This window comes from Ambystoma mexicanum, chromosome 8 (genome assembly GCF_040938575.1).
Source record: "Ambystoma mexicanum isolate Mex_15411 chromosome 8, UKY_AmexF1_1, whole genome shotgun sequence".
Lineage (NCBI taxonomy): Eukaryota > Metazoa > Chordata > Amphibia > Caudata > Ambystomatidae > Ambystoma > Ambystoma mexicanum.
In genome coordinates, this window is record NC_090929.1 from 82629718 (window position 1) to 82647970 (window position 18253).

General features: G+C 47.1%; 1 protein-coding gene across 6 annotated transcripts in view; it reads right to left on the bottom strand.

Annotated features, from left to right (window-relative positions):
- SURF1 (SURF1 cytochrome c oxidase assembly factor) overlaps nt 1-18253 on the bottom strand; it is a 147211-nt gene that overhangs the window by 75472 nt on the left and 53486 nt on the right. For all 6 annotated transcript variants that reach the window (XM_069609342.1, XM_069609345.1, XM_069609344.1 and 3 more), the window contains exons 4-5: nt 5046-5185; nt 2574-2656 (exon numbers count right to left, since the gene is read on the bottom strand). In XM_069609342.1, the coding sequence (XP_069465443.1) occupies nt 2574-2656; nt 5046-5185 (223 nt within the window). The remainder of the gene's footprint in view (nt 1-2573; nt 2657-5045; nt 5186-18253) is intronic.

The window sequence follows — 18253 nt, forward strand, 5'->3', positions numbered from 1 at the left end:
CCTGTTCTGGAGAGCCTGGATCTCTCGTTGCATCTCTATTAGGGTAGCATCATGACTTTCGGTCAAGTCCTCAACCTCTCCCAGCCGCTGTTCCGCCTGCATGACTCGTTGGTCCGTTTGTTCTAATTTCGCGGTGAACTCAGCCATGCAGGATCTAAATTCTTCTTTGATATCTAACATGAAGGCCTGTATATCTCCCTTCGTTGCCAGACTTCCCAGTTCTTCTGGGGATTTCTGCGGGGTGAGTTTCAGGGGGTCCGGCTTCTTGGATTTGTCAGCCGCCAACAGCATAGTGGAGATATCGGAGTGCTTGGTTCCCTTGACGGCCCTTGCCATTGTGATCATCACCGAGGGTTGTATCGGGTGTCAGGAAGGAGGGCTTTCAGCGGGTTGATCCGTCAGCTTCTCGGTAGCTATAAATCTGGTGATCACTCATGGGAAACGCCACAGAGTAGGTTAGCGGAAGGCTCTCTGGGCGGGGTCCTCAGTGGTGTTTATTTAACCGTGGCGGAGAAGGAAGGCTCAGGATTTATAAGTCAAGTTTGGCCACTGTGCAGGCGGCCTGGAGGGGGGAGAGTGGGGCAGGGGGCGCCCCAGGGAGTGGGTGGGCTGAGAGGCCCCAATCCAAGTACCATATTTTGAGATCAGGCGGTTCGAGGGTCGGATTTCCTCAGGCACACCACCAGATGGGTGGTGGGGAGTCCAAGTCACCCCCCCGGACCCGTCCCAGAGGCCCCGAAGGAGTGGAGGCCCCCCGAGGCAGCTGCCAACTGCAGGCCCAACGATTGCCGCTGATGGTGAAGGGGGATGTTCAGGCCACTCCCTGGGCACCTCACGGGGATCTGGGGCGCTCACCTTGGGTGTAGAGGGAGTTCCCCAGCTTCAGTGGCTCAGCCGCGGGTGCGGTCCGACACCGCTCCGTCCACGCTCCTCAGGACCTGGGGATCACGTACGATCTTCGCTGGTGCCGTCGTCCCAGGCTCCGGAGCTGCACTCTTTCGGCCTCTCCTCAGGCGGCATGGATCCCCAGCGCCTCACGATCCTGCTGACGTTGGGCGAGAGTGAGGTAGGAAGGCTGGGCCTCCCTACGGCTGTTTGCCCCTGCTGCTATGATGGGTTACAGCCCGGACAGGGCTCACAGGATGCGGGCGCGGGAGCCGTCAGGGCTAGGGGCCAGGCCTCCACTCCGGCTGTATCAGGAGATCACGGGCTCCGCTGGGCTCGCCTCCGGCGCGGGCCGTTCCCCGCTTCAGAGGAGTCCGCAGGGACCCCAGGGTGGCATATGCCTGTTCCTCCTGGAGCTGTGGGGGCCTCACGCCGGAAAATGCGGAGGCGAAGATCTCTCCGGCCTCGCGCCTCCGTGGCCTCCCCTATTTCGCGGCAGACCCAGCGGGAGACGGCATCTGCCGCGTCGGAAGTGGGTGAGAAGGGGGGAAGCCGCTGTCTCGTTGCTCCGCCAGCACTCCAAAGTCGCAGGGGATTATGCGTTTAGCTCCCCCTCAATTAGGTTGCGCACCCGGCCACTCCGGTAGTCACTCTCGCCGTCGGAGGGGGGTTGCCTCTCCCGGCGGCCATCTTCGGACTGGGGGAGGAGGGAGAGCACCAACTTTGTCCGTTTCCGGGGTTCTCGGGGGGGTTAGGCGCCCCGCGAGAACACCGTGGGTGCCTCAACGACTCCATAGCATAGGGAGTGATCGTTGGATGTCCGCAGATTGTTCAGTTTGTAGCTCGATGCCGCGGGTCCCGATCGGAGGCCATTAAAGGAGCAGCCGCATCGCTGGCGCTCCAGGCCACGCCCCCGCTCCTCTACTTTTTTTAAATTAAGTTTTACTGTTCGTATACTTCTATTTTAAAAAGAAACTGTTCCGCAATAGTTTCGTTTTAAAAGTAAAGTGTAGGAAGAAGTTGAAACTTGCACTTTCAGTGCACTGCACTGAACGTTCCCTTAAACAGCAGGCGCGTGTGTTTGGGGGTTTGTATTGGGCGTGGCGATGATGTTTGTGGGGCGCGGGGCAGGCCAGTAGGGAACATAGATTTCATTACCTCTTTTCGTACACTTAGACCACTGCCTGTTTTAGTGGAGAGCCTAGGGTAGGGAAGTGGGAACCTCCTTTAAGGGACTAGGGAAATCTATATTGACCACCACTAGACTTGGAGCCACGACTGACTCCTTAGTATATATTTTTGTAAGACAAATTGAAACTCTGTTGACCTAGTCTTGTGACCGATTGAAAGCCTTACCCAAAACGAAGAAAAGCAAGAATGATCGAGTTATGCCCAGTGAGAATGGCAATTCCAGCTAAAGACAATGAAGCTGGCGTTCTCCAACATTTTTCCTTTAACCGAAAATGGCAAAATAGTTGAAGCAGTGATTAAATAAAGTAATAGGAGGCTCTGACCTGCAAAAGGGCCAGCTTAATAGCCTGTCCATTCTCTAGACTCTCCCCTTGCAATTAATACAAAGTGACCATGCCTCAAGGAATGCATAACGTGGTGCAATAAAAATCTCCCATCAGAGACAAAGAAACGCAGAAACAGGATTCCCAAAGACCAGGCCGCGTCAGGCTACTCACTCTACAGGCAGTGGAGTCGGCTTCGCTGAAACCCTAGACTGCAGATCTGAAATTAGCTGAAGTTTCCAACGTCGTCGTTGAACCTAAGGGAAAACAGATCAGACTGAATAAGTCAACCTGATTCCTTGGCCGTGTGAGACAAGTGTGCTATGATCAGAACATGGGAGGTGATCATTAGGAAAGCTCAGTGAAGCAATAGTCTCCTGGATGCTGAGGCTGCAGCTGCAGGAGGGGCCTGCTTCACTGCCCTCAGATATTCATGCACTCTGGTAGGTGCTCACCACAAAAAAAACAAGGAGTGTAGCCAAGAGCCCACCACCCCACTCCCCCACCGCAGCAAACACTAAGCATTAATCAAATCTGCTGAGCATACATTTCAGCTACAAGCACATCCTATATACATTAGCAACAAACACAGGGTAGGCCAGCACAGGTCCAATTGTCCTTGTCTGAGGAACATGCAGTTGTCAACCATGAGATGGGTCTGGTGGATTCTCCCTTCTCACCCCCCTGTACGTCTTCTCACTGCTAAACTCTTTACAGTTTCGATGCAGATGCATAACCTTAGAAGAACTCCATAAAGAAAACCATAGAGCACCAATGTACCTGCAGGCAGTACGTTCACTGTTTCTAGAGCACTACTTCTAGAGCGCTCAATGAAATAGCCCTGCCTTTACCTTGCCCCAAATTGCCCTTTTACTATCCTCAATGGGGTCACAAGTCCTTTGTAGGATGTACTGTCCGTTTCAAATCCAGATTTCAGTCATCCCATCTTTCAAATTCTACCACACAAAGGTTAGGGAGAGAGTGTTTGCTCTTAGAGAAGACTGCTTTGCCTTTCCTAACAGAATATTAGTTGGACTGAGGGAGCGGCTGTCCTCTAGCCTGGCTCAGGGCATTGCCAATAGTTGCTTCCTAGTACAGAACCACGAACTAAACACTCTGGGATTACTACAAGAGTCACATTTCAGCTTCCTAATAGTGCAAGCAATGTGCACTCAATAGCATGGTTTACACATTACACATAAGACTCTATTGCCCAGCAACCTACTAACTTACCACACGACGGCGGAGGCTCCGTTTGTGCTGTAACGCTATTCCATTTGAATACTGTAAATTCAGATTTATTGATCCTGGGATAAACTTATAGGCGTGACTTTTGGAACTACAACTAATACACATACTTATCTGCAGATATCAACACGGCCATGACAGATGGGTAATGTGAAGAACTAGGCATCGCCATACACGCTAGAATCCACTAGGTGAGTAGCCTATCTGCGCACTACCTGATAGCTACCAGACTAAAATATTGCACACAAGTAACAAAACTGCAGAGCACCGATATTACATATAAATATATAGTCTTGTTTATAAGACGTGTGCTTTTCCAATAGGGTTGGTGCATAACTAGACCGTTAAGCAGCGCTTGCTGACGTACTTCATACATCGCCCTTATCGGCACTGCCACCTAGTTAGCGGGTGAATAATATGATTAAGTATCATGACCAGTGAGCGTATTATTTCGACTGCAATTAAACGCATTCAAATAAAAATATTTATATTTTAGGACACTGCACTCCTTTGACGAGTTAATGAAATGTTGGCATCGCTGACAGTATATTGAAGTCGAGTCCCAAAGACAATAACCTCATCAAAATGTCTAGATGTCTTATTTACTTTGACCACTATCAGATTACTAAATATTAAATGTCGCACTGCAGACTTCTAACACAGATCTATTATGTATTCTATAGGTTAAACTTTACTTTGGCCCAACACTGCCGCCATTATCTCAAGGACAAGTAACCATTATCTCACATCAGTAACTGAGACACCAGACACAGTGATTTCCAAAAAATGGAAGAAGGACTATGATGAACGCACTAGAATTGTGTACCTTATTGGATTATCAAAGACTGGGAATTACTTTTTTTACACCTGAAAAAGAGACCTCTCTAGAAACGTGTAGAGCTTTATTCCTAAACATATTGAACACAAATGTATACTTTGAAAATGATGTTGCACAAATCAAACCAAGGTTACACTTGAACTGTGATATATAATTTGCATTTGATGAATTTTCATGATGTACATGATTAAAATATGCAATACTCTCCTTTGAATAAATTACTTTAGTTACAATAGATGATTTATATAATTTACAAAACTGGTCTATCTCTTGAATTTATAAAGTATTTTTGCTATCAGATTGAAAGCACTTGTTGAATCCTGACTGAAGGCTTACTTTCAGTCTCTGTAGCTGTGCAGGGGACGGGAGTGTCCATCAACCATGGGCATTTTGTTTGGTTCGCACATAGATCACTGACTTCCTATTCTCCCCAGCACCATCTACACTCAAAAATTAAGAGAACCATTGTTTAGCTCTGAATGAATGAATATCAAACTACAATTTACTACAAACGGTGTGCTTGATCTCTTTGCTATTTCTGAAGTGCACTGTACACTTACCTGCCATGTACCCAGTCCAAAGGTGGTGAGTGGAATCAGCAGAAGGAACCACTTGAGTAACGTGTCTTCCTGGGACTCGGTGGCGTTTTGAGCACCGGCGGCTGAGGTGCTCTGGGATCGGCAGAACTTCAGAGGAATATCTGGAAAGCAAAGCAGGGGTCCTCATGAAGTCACATTTGGGCCTCCGTTGTCGTAATCCAAAACTCTGCCTGATAAGCACCAAGCCTCAGCAGACCTACAACTCCCATAACACAGCAACAAACTCGCATTTTCAACTATGCGATATTATTATACTTTATTTGTTTTGGTTTAGAAAAACCTTTACAAAATTCATTTTCGTTACAAGGATACATAGTCAAAAGAGAGTAACAAAACAGAGATAAAATTACATTCTCACTAGAAAAAAGATAGTATTTCTCTTATATCTAACATAGTAAAAACTTACACCAAGAACATTTCATAGATTTACACATCGTTGCTTCATATTCACTTAATTACAATCCAAAAACCAATAATCCTCAAAGCTCTTACACGGTAAGAAAACCAAAGCCAAAAACAATAAAGGAAGATATTTAACAGTTTGAAAACGGAATAAAAAGTAAATTTAAAACAGAGCACAAACATTTCTCAGAAATGTTGCTACCCTGATATTCAAATTGCCCTTACTGTTATGTAACATTTTATACCAAATAAATTCTCTATTTACTTCCGCCGTGTTATGAACAAATTGCGCAAAGTATAGGAGCCTTTTTTCCCTCAGCGTCAAACATACCAAAAGTATGTGTTTCAGGTCCTCGACCATTCCTTCAATACCACAGAATCTGCACCACGGCCATATTAGCTGAACAGTAGATCGAATTGAGAGTATTTGGTTAGTGGGTAAAACATTGAACCTAAAACGCATAAAATCGTTATGGATTATTTTATTTGGATATTTTGTTAGGTAACTTTCCATCCCCGGTAACCATTTATTTACGCCACACACTTGTTGGTACAATTTTGTATTCAATATTGAATTTTTCGTATGGATCCAATCGAAGCCCAGCACGCTTTCTTTAACCCTTCCCGGGTTATTCCTGAGGGAGATAGTTGAGATACCCATTAAAGTCAAGTTTTTGTTTAGATCTTCATTTAATTCCACTATGAAAGGATTGCAAATATCGCGACCTGCATGATAGTATAAAGAGTTAGTCTCAGAAGAATTGCATTTCCTCCATAGCGTCATTCTTTTCCAGGTCACAAGTGCCTGGAGTGAGTTTAGACCCATTTCATACTTGATTAAATTGTACGGAATACATTTTGGTAAAAAATACATTACAGATTTCCAAATGTAGCTTTCTACCGCGGACCACACACTTTCACTGGATAAGGAGTGAAATTCAGCCCCGTATATTAAACGGGGAATTACTTTTTTGTATAAAATTCTCTAAGAGGGGGTCATAGAGAATTTCCCAAATCTTACATCTAGAGCCCGCATTTGTGAAATAGCTATGTCGGCAATAAGTTTCAATTGTGTCCTAAGTAGGGGTGTGGATTGTGCACCAGCTATAGAGAAACCCAAATATTTAAACTCCGATTTTGGTGTTCCCGGATACCCAAGATAACATATTTGATTTCTTATTCTTCCTCCCTAGGCGCACAATCACTGTTTTGTCCGGGTTCACTTTAAGTGCAATAGAGGTAATAAATCCCTCAAAAGCTCTGAGCATATGTTGGAGTCCAACCTTAGTGGTGTCAATAAGGAGGAAATCATCCGCATATGCCAACCAGGACATAGAAATTCTCGGTGATACTAGTCCCCTATTTAATAATGCCGTATTAGCGCCACTAACATATAGGTTAAAAATAGTGGGGGCCAATCTACAGCCTTGGCGCAGTCCATTATGGATGGTAAATTGATCCGAAAGGGTACCTGCTGAGTCCAGTCTAACTTTCACATCTGTCTGAGAGAAAATTGCCAACACTATGTCCAGCAAAATTGCAGGCATATTTAAAGTTCTTAATCTTATCCAGAGTATATTCCTGTCCACCAGATCAAATGCTGAACTCAGATCCATAGACGCAATGAAGACCGAGGTATCCACCTTTTTCATTGCCTCAGCTCTTAAACAGTACAGGATCAGCCCCCCACATTCCGTCCCCATATTCCTCCTAAAACCAAAATGTCTCATATCCAAAATATGTTTTTCATCGATCCATTTCTGGATATCTCTTAAAACAAGCGATGAGAATAGTTTGGATTCCGGGTCAGCGATGGCTATTGGCCTGTAACTTTTTGGACATAGTCGGGAACCCTTTTTGAATACAGGAATGATAATCGATACCCTCCAGGATGACAGGAAGGACTTAGTAATATATTGAAAAACAAGGTTGACAATATTTTTGCCCATAATTCGGGCTCTGACTTAAGAATTTTGTTGGACATGTTATTGGGGCCCGGTGCTCCCGAGTTTTTGGATTTAACAATAAGGTTTTTTATGTCCCTTGTGGTAAAATTCAGGTGCCAATTTATTTCCTGATTCAATGGGGCCCCGGCCCGCTCCTTAATTGGACCGAGCATGTTTGAAAAATGTCCCTTCCACGTGGCTTTGTTGATTGGATTCACTAATAGCTCTTTCTGTGGTTTGTCCCAATTGTTTATTAAGTACCAGAAGTTTCCTGAATTTGTGCCTCTTAATGAACTCAACATTTGTTCCCCCTCACTCTGACCTTTCTTTATTCTATGTTGAATGGACCAGTTTTTGTACCTTTGTTTGGCTTTTTTAATTCCGTCCACCATATTTACAAAAGAAAGTCACGATTTCTTAATTAGTCTAATTTCTTTTCTCATGTCCCTCTTTTTTTCTCTAATTTCTATATCAAAATTATGGGATATATCTTTCTTCCGTCGGTTGTCCCCAGGGTTAGTATCACCCAATTTTGCCACTGCGCTACCAATGTATTTCGTAAAATTACTAGCCGCATAGGTCTTATTTCTCTGTATTTCAGTAAAATTCTCAAAGTCTGCTACCATTAAGCCAGTAAATTGTCTACTTTTTTTCCCCGTCCATGAAATACGATTCCCTGTGTGATGGACATTTATGTTGTAATTAAACACAGTTTTGGGTTCATTAAGAATAATACTACATATTTCCAACGACAAGATACAATGATCGCTAAAGGGAGTCTCAATGCAATCAAGTTTACCAGAGCGATAGAACAAGTCCCCAGAGCAGATGATAGTCAATTATTGATTGACAGCCTCTAGCTTTCCAAGTTGGCAGATTATTTACCAAAATTTCCAAGCCTCACGTCTCGGCAAAGTGCGACCACAATCTCCCCCTACACAATTGATTATCACCACGTAGGGGAACTTCCCCCAACTTACTAATCAAAACGTCCCCATTGAAGGAGTCCCCATGAATGACTGCATTGCGGTCACCTGCGATTACTATCTGGCCACCTGTATTAATTGCCAACCAGTTCTGTATAAGGGATCCTAAGTTACATAGTTCCAAGCACAATTGCCTATCTGATAACTCAGCCAGATTCCAATATGAGTTGACCAACAGAAAAGGTGTGTCCATATCATTATACAGTAGTGAGAAGCCCACAGCCAAAAAGTGATGCGCAAAAAGCCATTCTCCCCTAATTATAGGGTTCAAATGGCTTTTCGCGGCAATAAGGAGGCCACCTTTCAGGCAACCTCTACCTCCCCATTGTGCACATATAGATAGAGGATACCGTATAACCCTCCCAACATAAAGGGACCCTTGACCAAGTTTCTTGGATGAAAAGTAAATCATATTGTGCCAGGTCCCTCATTAAATTCACATTATGTAGGAGATTAACGGAGCCTCTCGAGTTCCAGGTTAACAATTTCAATTTACATTTTACCTTGACTAAAGAGGCTTCCCTAACTTTTTGAGGCTGTCAATGGATTCTCTCAATGTAAGTGTGAGCCATCTCCAGTCCTGTGTCTCCTCCGTATCCCTCGCTTCACCCCTAACACCTTCCTCTTTGTTTGGAGGATCCTTCTTCTTTGATCTGCCCACATTTCTTGATGTCTCTGTTAGATAGGAGTGATTCTGAACATACTCAAAGATATCAAAACCCCTACGATGAAATTCTTCCACTTCTTTCATCATCAAATTTCTGACCAGAGGGGATGGTATAACTAAACGGACATAGTCCAGCCTTTGCCTGTGTATATAATCCACCAGGAAAATGTCCATTGAATCAATCAGGCTTAAATTTGGAATCTGACCCAGTAGGGAAAGAATGTATGGTCGATTGAGGGAAGTGAGGGAAGTGAAGTTCTGATCTGCAAATAATGTCGTCAAAACAAAGCCAGGTAAGTCTGGTCTCACCGGGCCCTTCAGATCAAGTATCTGGTTCCAAAGAAGCTGGTCCTTCTCCATCAACTCTGTTCCCCTCCCCAGATCCTCTTCCCTCCCTCCCGCACAGTATTCTTCATATGAATCCAGCCTCCTTTGGTTCTGTCGCTGTTCGAACCCATTTTTGGGAACCTCCAACTGTTGTTTTTCCCTTAGCACTCTAAGGATATTTAAATAAAGTGCCTCATCATTGACATTCTGATGGCTTGTCCCTTCCTGTTTCCGATTCTCCTCCTGAGCCCGATTTCCCCTCTTAGCCCCCCCATTCTCCTCAGGGTTCAGTTGACATGGGTTATTAGCCCCCCCATCCCATCTATGGTCCTGGACACCGGGATTTGAATTACCCCTGATCCAGTTCGAGTTGGATTCCGTTTCATTTCCCTGAGGGATTTTCCAGTTCCAGGTGCCCACACCATTATTATCAACAATGGGGATCAAATTCCTTACGGGACCCTTATTAGTTGGAGTTTCATTTGTCTCCTTCTGCTTACTTTTAGTCATAAATCCTTCCCTTCGAGTAGCATGGTTAAACTCGTTCGCTATTACAAGCGGCCCTATGCTAGTCATCACTTCCTGCTGGGGAACTGCATTGATAATTTCATATACCTCATCGCTTTTTTTATTTTTCATTACTTCACATAATTGTTGATTTCCCTGTGTGTATTCATTGTGAGTAGCTTGGTCCTTACCCTTGTTAGTGAACCAACAATTCTCCTTCAGTGAATTTTTTTTCTGTGGTTGTATGTTTACTCTGGGTGGGAATTCCTCATTCACTTCGCCCTGAATAACGTTTCTCAAGAATTTTCTAGATGTTTTGCCCATTCCACCATTTTTGGTCATATTTTTCTTGTTTTGCCTTGCCATTTTTTTTACCTGTCTTTTCAACATTTCAAGTTCAGGCATTTGGCCCCCTGACCCAATTGCCCCAGTGCTTACATCTAGACAGTTTGGGTCAGTATCCTCCAACAAGATAATTCCCCCCCCCTATTGAGCCAGGTGCATTTTCTTGTGAGCCATCTACCAGAATTATCTCTTCCATAAGAGCCTTAGTAGAATCCTCCACCCTGTTCTCCCCTACCCTCTCCGTAATTTTCTTCTGAGTGTTAAGGTAAACTTCCGATAATTTATCAGGTAACGCTCTGAAATCAATGGACAAGTTATTAAAACATTCTGTTTGCTTACGCAATTCTGACAAGATAAGGCGATTAAAAATTGTCATCATTACAGTAAATTCAGAGGGAGAAGAGTTAGAGCTAGTTTTCGTTGAATTCTCCTTTCCCAATGTACTGCCATTAGAGAAATCTAACAATTTGTCATAGTTCAATTCAACCTGCACATCCTTGTCATCAGGATTTTGATAGTTCTCAAACTCCGTATTTGTATTAATTTCCATCACTTTAGACTGAGTGATATTCGCTATATCCTCATCTCCAAACAGCGGTTGAGAATTATCAATACTGTCCTCAGACTGTTTCTCAAGAAGAGAACGTTCTTGGGCAATTTTTAGAAATTCAGCCTCTTGAGAGGGGTCAATAATATCATCCTGGTGTTTTTCCTGCGAGGAATATGGTTGTGCATATTGTAGTAATTCTACCTCCTCCTCGTTAGCTACCGGCAGCGGTAGCGCAGCTGCCCGGGCCAAACTTGCCCTTCTGGTGCTTACTGCCATGAAGAAGTCTGCCCTTGCATCTTTGCGGGGCGGAAGTTTTACTTTCCCCATTACTCAATTTCTCCCGGTTATACCCTGCAGCAGTGTACCCTATACCAACAAGTAAGCCCAATCAGGCTCCCTGAAACCATGTTTGGGGATGCTTGTGGTCTCGTGCAGAAGGGATGTGGCCTAGCAGTTCGGGCTGGACTGCCCCATTTGGGGTGGGGCCAAGCCTGATTTGCATATGGTCTTTCCCTTCTGTAATGGCTTGGCAGGCGAAGAACGGTGGTCTGGAGGGTTGCCCAGAGCATTGCCAGTGGTTGAGATTAATTCTAAACCTTCCAGCCATCACCTCTTTGTTTTTGCTATGTCACCCCGAGTGGGACGGGTATGCCCAGACGTGGGTCCCGTGCCTGCTGGGCCTAGAGACCCAAGCTACTCCTCACTGATGAGCCCCAACAAGGGCGAAACATGTTTGGGGATGCTTGTGGTCTCGTGCAGAAGGGATGTGGCCTAGCAGTTCGGGCTGGACTGCCCCATTCGGGGTGGGGCCAAGCCTGATTTGCATATGGTCTTTCCCTTCTGTAATGGCTTGGCAGGCGAAGAACGGTGGTCTGGAGGGTTGCCCAGAGCATTGCCAGTGGTTGAGATTAATTCTAAACCTTCCAGCCATCACCTCTTTGTTTTTGCTATGTCACCCCGAGTGGGACGGGTATGCCCAGACGTGGGTCCCGTGCCTGCTGGGCCTAGAGACCCAAGCTACTCCTCACTGATGAGCCCCAACAAGGGCGAAACATGTTTGGGGATGCTTGTGGTCTCGTGCAGAAGGGATGTGGCCTAGCAGTTCGGGCTGGACTGCCCCATTTGGGGTGGGGCCAAGCCTGATTTGCATATGGTCTTTCCCTTCTGTAATGGCTTGGCAGGCGAAGAACGGTGGTCTGGAGGGTTGCCCAGCGCATTGCCAGTGGTTGAGATTAATTCTAAACCTTCCAGCCATCACCTCTTTGTTTTTGCTTTCCCTGAAACCTGCACCCACCTGCTTCGTAAACTCTTCTTCCCAGATGATTATTCCCCCCTCCACCCTCTGCCAGCCAAACAGCCCAACAGCCGCACTTCCGAGCACTTCCGGATGCGTGCGCGAGATGCGCGTGCACCGGTGCTTATATGGAAGTGGGCTGGCTGTGTGTCGATGGGCCGGCGCTAGGCGTGTCCTTGGGTGTAGCTAAGTGGGAAGGGAGACCAAAATAAGTAACACTCCTTCCGTGAGCGAGACCCGCGGTAGACCCGCGGTCAAGTTAAGGCAGGGAGAAATGAACATAAATACCCTCAATGTCCACAGAAAGAGTCCTTCTCAAAAGTTGCGCGTTTCGCGCGACGAGGAGACCTCGAGCTTCAGCTTGCCGACGATGCCGTTTACAGCAGCGCTCACGGGTAAGGTGGAGGTATCAACACAGCCACACGCTGCTCTGTGTTTGATCTATGCGATTATATAATGATCATGTGTTTTGGGAGAGAACAATTAATGAAATCCAAGTATTTTTCTTCTCATAAAAGTGCATTGGGAAGATAACACTAAAAAACACCAGGTTTCCCAAAAAAAAAAAAAACTTATTTCCAAAGAGGCACACTTGGCAAACAAAGAAAAGTATAGGTTTGCCTGCTAAAAATGCCAAGGAAAATGGGTTTTGTAATTTTCTAGCTGGAAACTGCAGTGGACGAATAAGCAAACTAAATTCTCTGAAGCAGAGAATGGCACCTACAATATGTGAAACCAGCAGAGAAAGTGTGGGTTAGGCTGCAAACATTTCAAGTTAAGTGCGTCAGTCACGCCAACTGCACCCCGTCTTTCTACACTCGCCGGTCTGTATCCTGGCATACTGCAGAGCGGTGCAGTAGCTTCCACAGCGAAACAGAAAATGCCACAGCCCTTTACCATCCCAAGCAGCAAACTCTAAAAAGTACTGGGTAAATACATCGCAATCCAAGCCAGCATGGAAAAAGCAACTCCTGCTGTCAGCCAGCAAAATAGGAGGTTAATGTCAGGATCACCTGGTATTACCACATTATTAGGCTGCATCCTCAGGGAACGTTATAGCAAGTGCCCTCTTGGCGCTAAAGTGGGGTAACTACGATTCATCCTTGAGCCGAAGAGTAAGGTTCGTTTATTAGGAACTAGAGTGGATGATCTAAAGAGTAGTCGAGTCTTTTTTAGACTTACTGAGTAGGGCGTTTATCCAAGGGTGACCGGAACAGCGTTCCAGTGCAGGTTTTCAAACAACCAATGAGTGGCCTCGGGTATCCCTGTGACAGATAGGAGCATCCCGCTGCCAATATATTGCCAAAGCTTGTGAAAAATAAAGGGGTTTCCAGCCCACAATCGTCCTGGTGTGCTGTTCCCAGAATCTAAAAGGTGACGGGTGCAGAGACCGGAAGCCAGTGCAAGGTTCAAAGAAGGGGAGAGATGGATTCCCAGAGCCTGCTTCCGGTGACAGCACAGGGCACAGCATTCTGGCGTCAGTGAGGGCATGGCAAAAACCTGCTTGCAGTAGAAGGGGGGGGGGGGGGGTTGATTTTATTTATTACACCGCCAAGTTAGCTCCAGAGCAGCAGAGTGCTTTAAAACAGGAGGGGGCCACCCTTGGGCTTCGCGTTTTATACTGGCGAAGAGAGGGATTGTGCGTTCGTCCGGCAGGTATTGGTGTCATGGTGGGGGCATTTCGAGGCTCTAACAGGATGAAGTTCTAGATGATGGGGCGTGCCATGAGAAGGACTGCTTGAGCGATGTAGTGTGTCTGACAATTTACAGCCCACTAGCTATGTAGGTGAAGGGAGACAGTGGGTCAGCAGGGCAAGGAGATGGCTGGGTTGGCGTGTGGGCCTACAATTACAACCTGTGATCTTGCACGAGGTCGTCATTCTCGCACAGGTTCATTGATGCCAGAGCCGGCCTTAGGGAGGCGGGTGGGGCGAGCTGGGCGACCGCCCGGGGCGCCTTTTGCCCCTGCCACGCCAGCTCGGGGGAGTCTTTCAAGGGCTCCCCCGAGCTGGCGTTGTTGGACAAGGCGCAGCAGGCGGCCTTTTACTGTAAAAGGTGCCCGCGGCGGTGGGTGCATTTAAATGCGCCCCCACACGTGGACACTTTTCACAAGAAAAGGCGCCATTAGCCCCCCACCATATCAGCTCCAGAGAGTCTTCCAAGCCCTCCCCCGAGCTGGCGTGGTGGCAGAAGGCGTGGCAGGCGCCTCATTGCCATTGAATGAACCCGCAATGGCGGGCTCATTCAATGACAATGGGGTGCTAACGGCACCTATTTAACCTCCTCGCCGGAGCGAGGAGGTTAAAAAATAAAAAAATTTAAAAAATTGCCCATCCTGGCCCGCCCCCTTCTGCCTCGCCCCCTGTTAGCCAGGGGGGATGGGGGGTGCCAGTTCGCCCAGGGCATTGCTGGCCTTAAAGCCAGCCCTGATTGAAGCAAACAGCAGCATGGGGTGGGAGAAGAGTCAACAGGGTCAAGCAACTTCACAAATGACATTAGAATGATATGATATGGCATTTATAACCCACCTATACACAAGTGTTTCAAGGCGCGACAGGGCAAGGGAGGGGGAACAAAGGGAAGACGGACAACGATCCTTCTAGGCCAAGTGTCATCCAGATCGCGCAAGTGCGTGGGAAGGGGGAAAGGGAAAAGTGCGTGGGGGAGGGGAAAGTGCAGTACATGGGATAGTAGAATAAATAATATGAATAAAAAACAGCCAATGGGTGGCAAGTGCAAGGTAAGTGCAGACATAAGTGCTGGTGGGAGACTGTAGGGATACAGAAAACAGTCCCCAGGTGCAGGGGTTGCCAGGGAGGCAGTGCAGGTGTGTAACTGGCAGGGGAAGGGGCCTGGGCCCGAGATCAGAGGGTAGCCAGGTAACCAGTGCAGTTTCAGCCAGGAATTCAGCAGGGGAGAAAGCAGAAGTAAAGAGGAAGGTTTTGAGGTGCTTCCGGAACCGGAAATGGTTCTCCTCGAGTTTCAGGGAGGCAGGAAAGCTGTTCCAGAGGGAGGCCCCAGCCGAAGAGAGAGATCTACCACCAACTCCTTGCTTGGAGAAGCGACTGACCTTGAGGGAGTTGGATGCAGATGAGTGAATAGCTCAAGAAGGAAGATATTTAGGAAGAGAGAGATGCAGGTATTGTGGCCCCAAGCCCCAGAAGGCCTTGTGAGCAATGCAGAGGGTTTTGAACTTAATCCTTGCAGCCACTGGGAGCCAGTGCAGAGATTTCAGTCCTGGAGATATACGATCCCTGGGCTTGAGGCCAAGGACAAGTCTCACAGTCCTGTTCTGGAATCCATGGAAACTAATGTCTAGATCAATGGGCATCAACCTTTAGGCCACGCCTCCCTGGGGGCTCAGGGTTGCCACTGGAGGGCGTACATCCCATTTATAAATCGCCAGCATCTCAACGGCTTCAGAGGTGGGGGGCATCGTGTGAGAAAATGAAGACAGCTGGGAAGCAACCCCGACATGATTTCCCTTCGCCAGTACTGGAGTCCGTGATCCTCTGGTGCGGAAGCTGGCAGGCCCTGTGTGCGCTGTGCATTTTCATTGCTTGTTCCAAGAGGAAAGAAACAAGCAACCGTCTATTGCATTTTATTTTTAGAGGCATGGGTTTGTGCAAACTTCAGAAAGAGCCGACCGAGCTTAAAGAACATGCAAGCGGAAGGGCAGGGGTGTTGCTAGATCTGGAAAAGATCAGGGGCTGCGCTAATGTCTGGACTGGGGGGGGGGGGCGGGAGCTAACCATTTGGTTGTAGCCTCTGAACTTCCGCCCACCTAGCAACGTCTCTGCTGAAGGGTCGCCAGTGGTTACCCTCTGCAGGAGGATTAAATGCGTCTAACATTTTACATCAGAAGTGGAGGCCAACGCATGGACAGGGCCATGAGGTAGCTATGCCCCGCATGCATGCACAATGCTCAGTAACATGCGTAGGAGGACATGTACTGCGAGATAACTAGCTGCAGCAACATGCGACTATTGTGCAGTACCAAGGCCTTGCAGAATGTGCAGAACCATGCCCACGCACGGGTGGCATCGAGATTATACTTCTAAATGATGTAAGGAAGATACGACAGCGGGAAAGTCGCGTGTGCATTCCTTACAGAACATTGTATGCAGCTTTCGCCCCTTACCATGTGTTGGATGCCTGCCCACCCCCGAGCGGTTCAGATTCAGAGCACTACGTTAGGCGTGTGCGCACCGAATGGTACATAGTGCGAGGTGGGGAACGGGGGAGGTGTTTATCAGGGAAAATGTATTTATTTATTTCATTTGAATAGCGCGCAAAGCAGCCCCGAGGCATCGTGGCGCTGTTACAGGTGAATGTCCTTACTCTTTATACAAGCAAGAACATAGGCCCTTCCGGGTGTAGGCAGTGGTTTGTGCCATTGTAACACAGCAACCGTCTTCTATATTACATCACACTGTATGCATGCAGTGCGCAGCCTCCTAGCAAACTCTCCATGCAACCTTTAATTCTTTCTTCGCCTTCCGTTGCTCCATTCCACCCGGCCATCAGCACACATCCCAGCGAGAGAAGAGGAAAAGAGAAACAAAGATGGACGTATGGAGGGAAAAGCAGAAAAAAAACGTAGGGAGTGAGGCAAAGAACCTGACACAGAGCCAAAGAGACAGGCTAAGGCAGCGAGACAGAGATAGACTAGGAGGCAGTCTTAGTAATTCAGTCTTCTCTCTGCCTGAGAGACAGACACTTGGCATAGAGGACCACGCACACAGAGTACCAACCAACATGCGAGAGGTCACCAAGTGCACTGTGCATCATCTACACATGTTTAGTGCATGTAAATAACTGAAAGAGTGACTCAAAAACGGAGCTAGAGAACTGCTCGCAGGGCTTAGCGGGCTGTGATCACCGTGCACTTTGTGCCCCAGGCAGGAATGCTGACATTATTACACTGGAAACAGCCTGGGGGAGCGTGGTGGCTCCTGTAGAAAGGAATGTGGCACGAAAGACCCAAGGGTTCCAGCAACTAGGTGTGGGAGTCCAGCCCCTCGGAGACCCAGCGTGACGAGGGGTACTACATCAGGAAGAGAAGATTGTCAGGGCCCGCATCTCCCGGCTGAAGGCTCGAGGGTGCAGTGTTAATTATTTTACTGGGAGTGTGTTCGGCAAAGTTGGTTTCTCTTAACTTATTTTTTGGGATAGCCAGCCCAAGCTCGTCACGCACATGACTTGTGGCAGGTGGTCATGAAAGGCCTTTGCAGTAAAAAGTGAGAAGGAACTACGGGAGCCAAGGCTACTCCCTTTCACTAATGTTCTGAGCGAATGCGTTTCCTAGAACACTGCTCCACAGAAAACTTAACTCAATCCTTCGAAATAGAGAATTTTTGGTGGGAGCTGGAAAAGTGAGGAGGCTCTTCCCAGTGAGTGCACCAGAAGGGCGCATGCATTACGCGAGTACACTGAATTTCAGTGTGAGCAGAAATCAGTGTCACTTGCCAAGAAGGAAGTTTATCAGTGATCCCAGGTACCCTAATCCTTTCCCCTGGCAACAGTTAGACAGTTTAGAGATATTGGCTCCCATCAAAATACATGCACGTCCCAGCGCACAGCAGAGCAACTCTTAGCCCAGGCCCAGCAGCATCTGCCTTTGAGCAAGCAAAGGCCACAACTATCTTCCAGACCCCAGCATTTACAAGGGCAGTGTGTCTCTGCCCGCAGCAGCAACACCCGCATTACAACAAATGCATAGAGAAAAAGTGAGACAGCCCTTTCATTTTAACATTCCTCCACCAATCAATCAGACTGGAAACTATCTTCCAGCATGGACTGGGCTTATGTAGTCTCGGTAGGGACTAACACAATCTGTAAATGGGAGAGGAGGCGGCAGTTTGTGTGCTGCGTGCATGCAGAGAATTGAGAGGGGAGCGACTTCTGGCCAGAAGCTTCTAACTTGAAATATTTACCCATGGTTAACATATAGCAAAGCAATCCAAGGGGAAAGAAAGAGGTTCACCTAGAGGAACCTCGGCATGGTGCAGAGATTGCCAAGCAATGAGTGGGTCAGTGAAAGTTAATAAGTAGAACAGTTGTCGCAGGTGATGGGCAAGACAGTAGACTAGACCCATCAGAGCCAATGGCTGCTGCATTTATTAGGCTATGCTCATCCCATCTT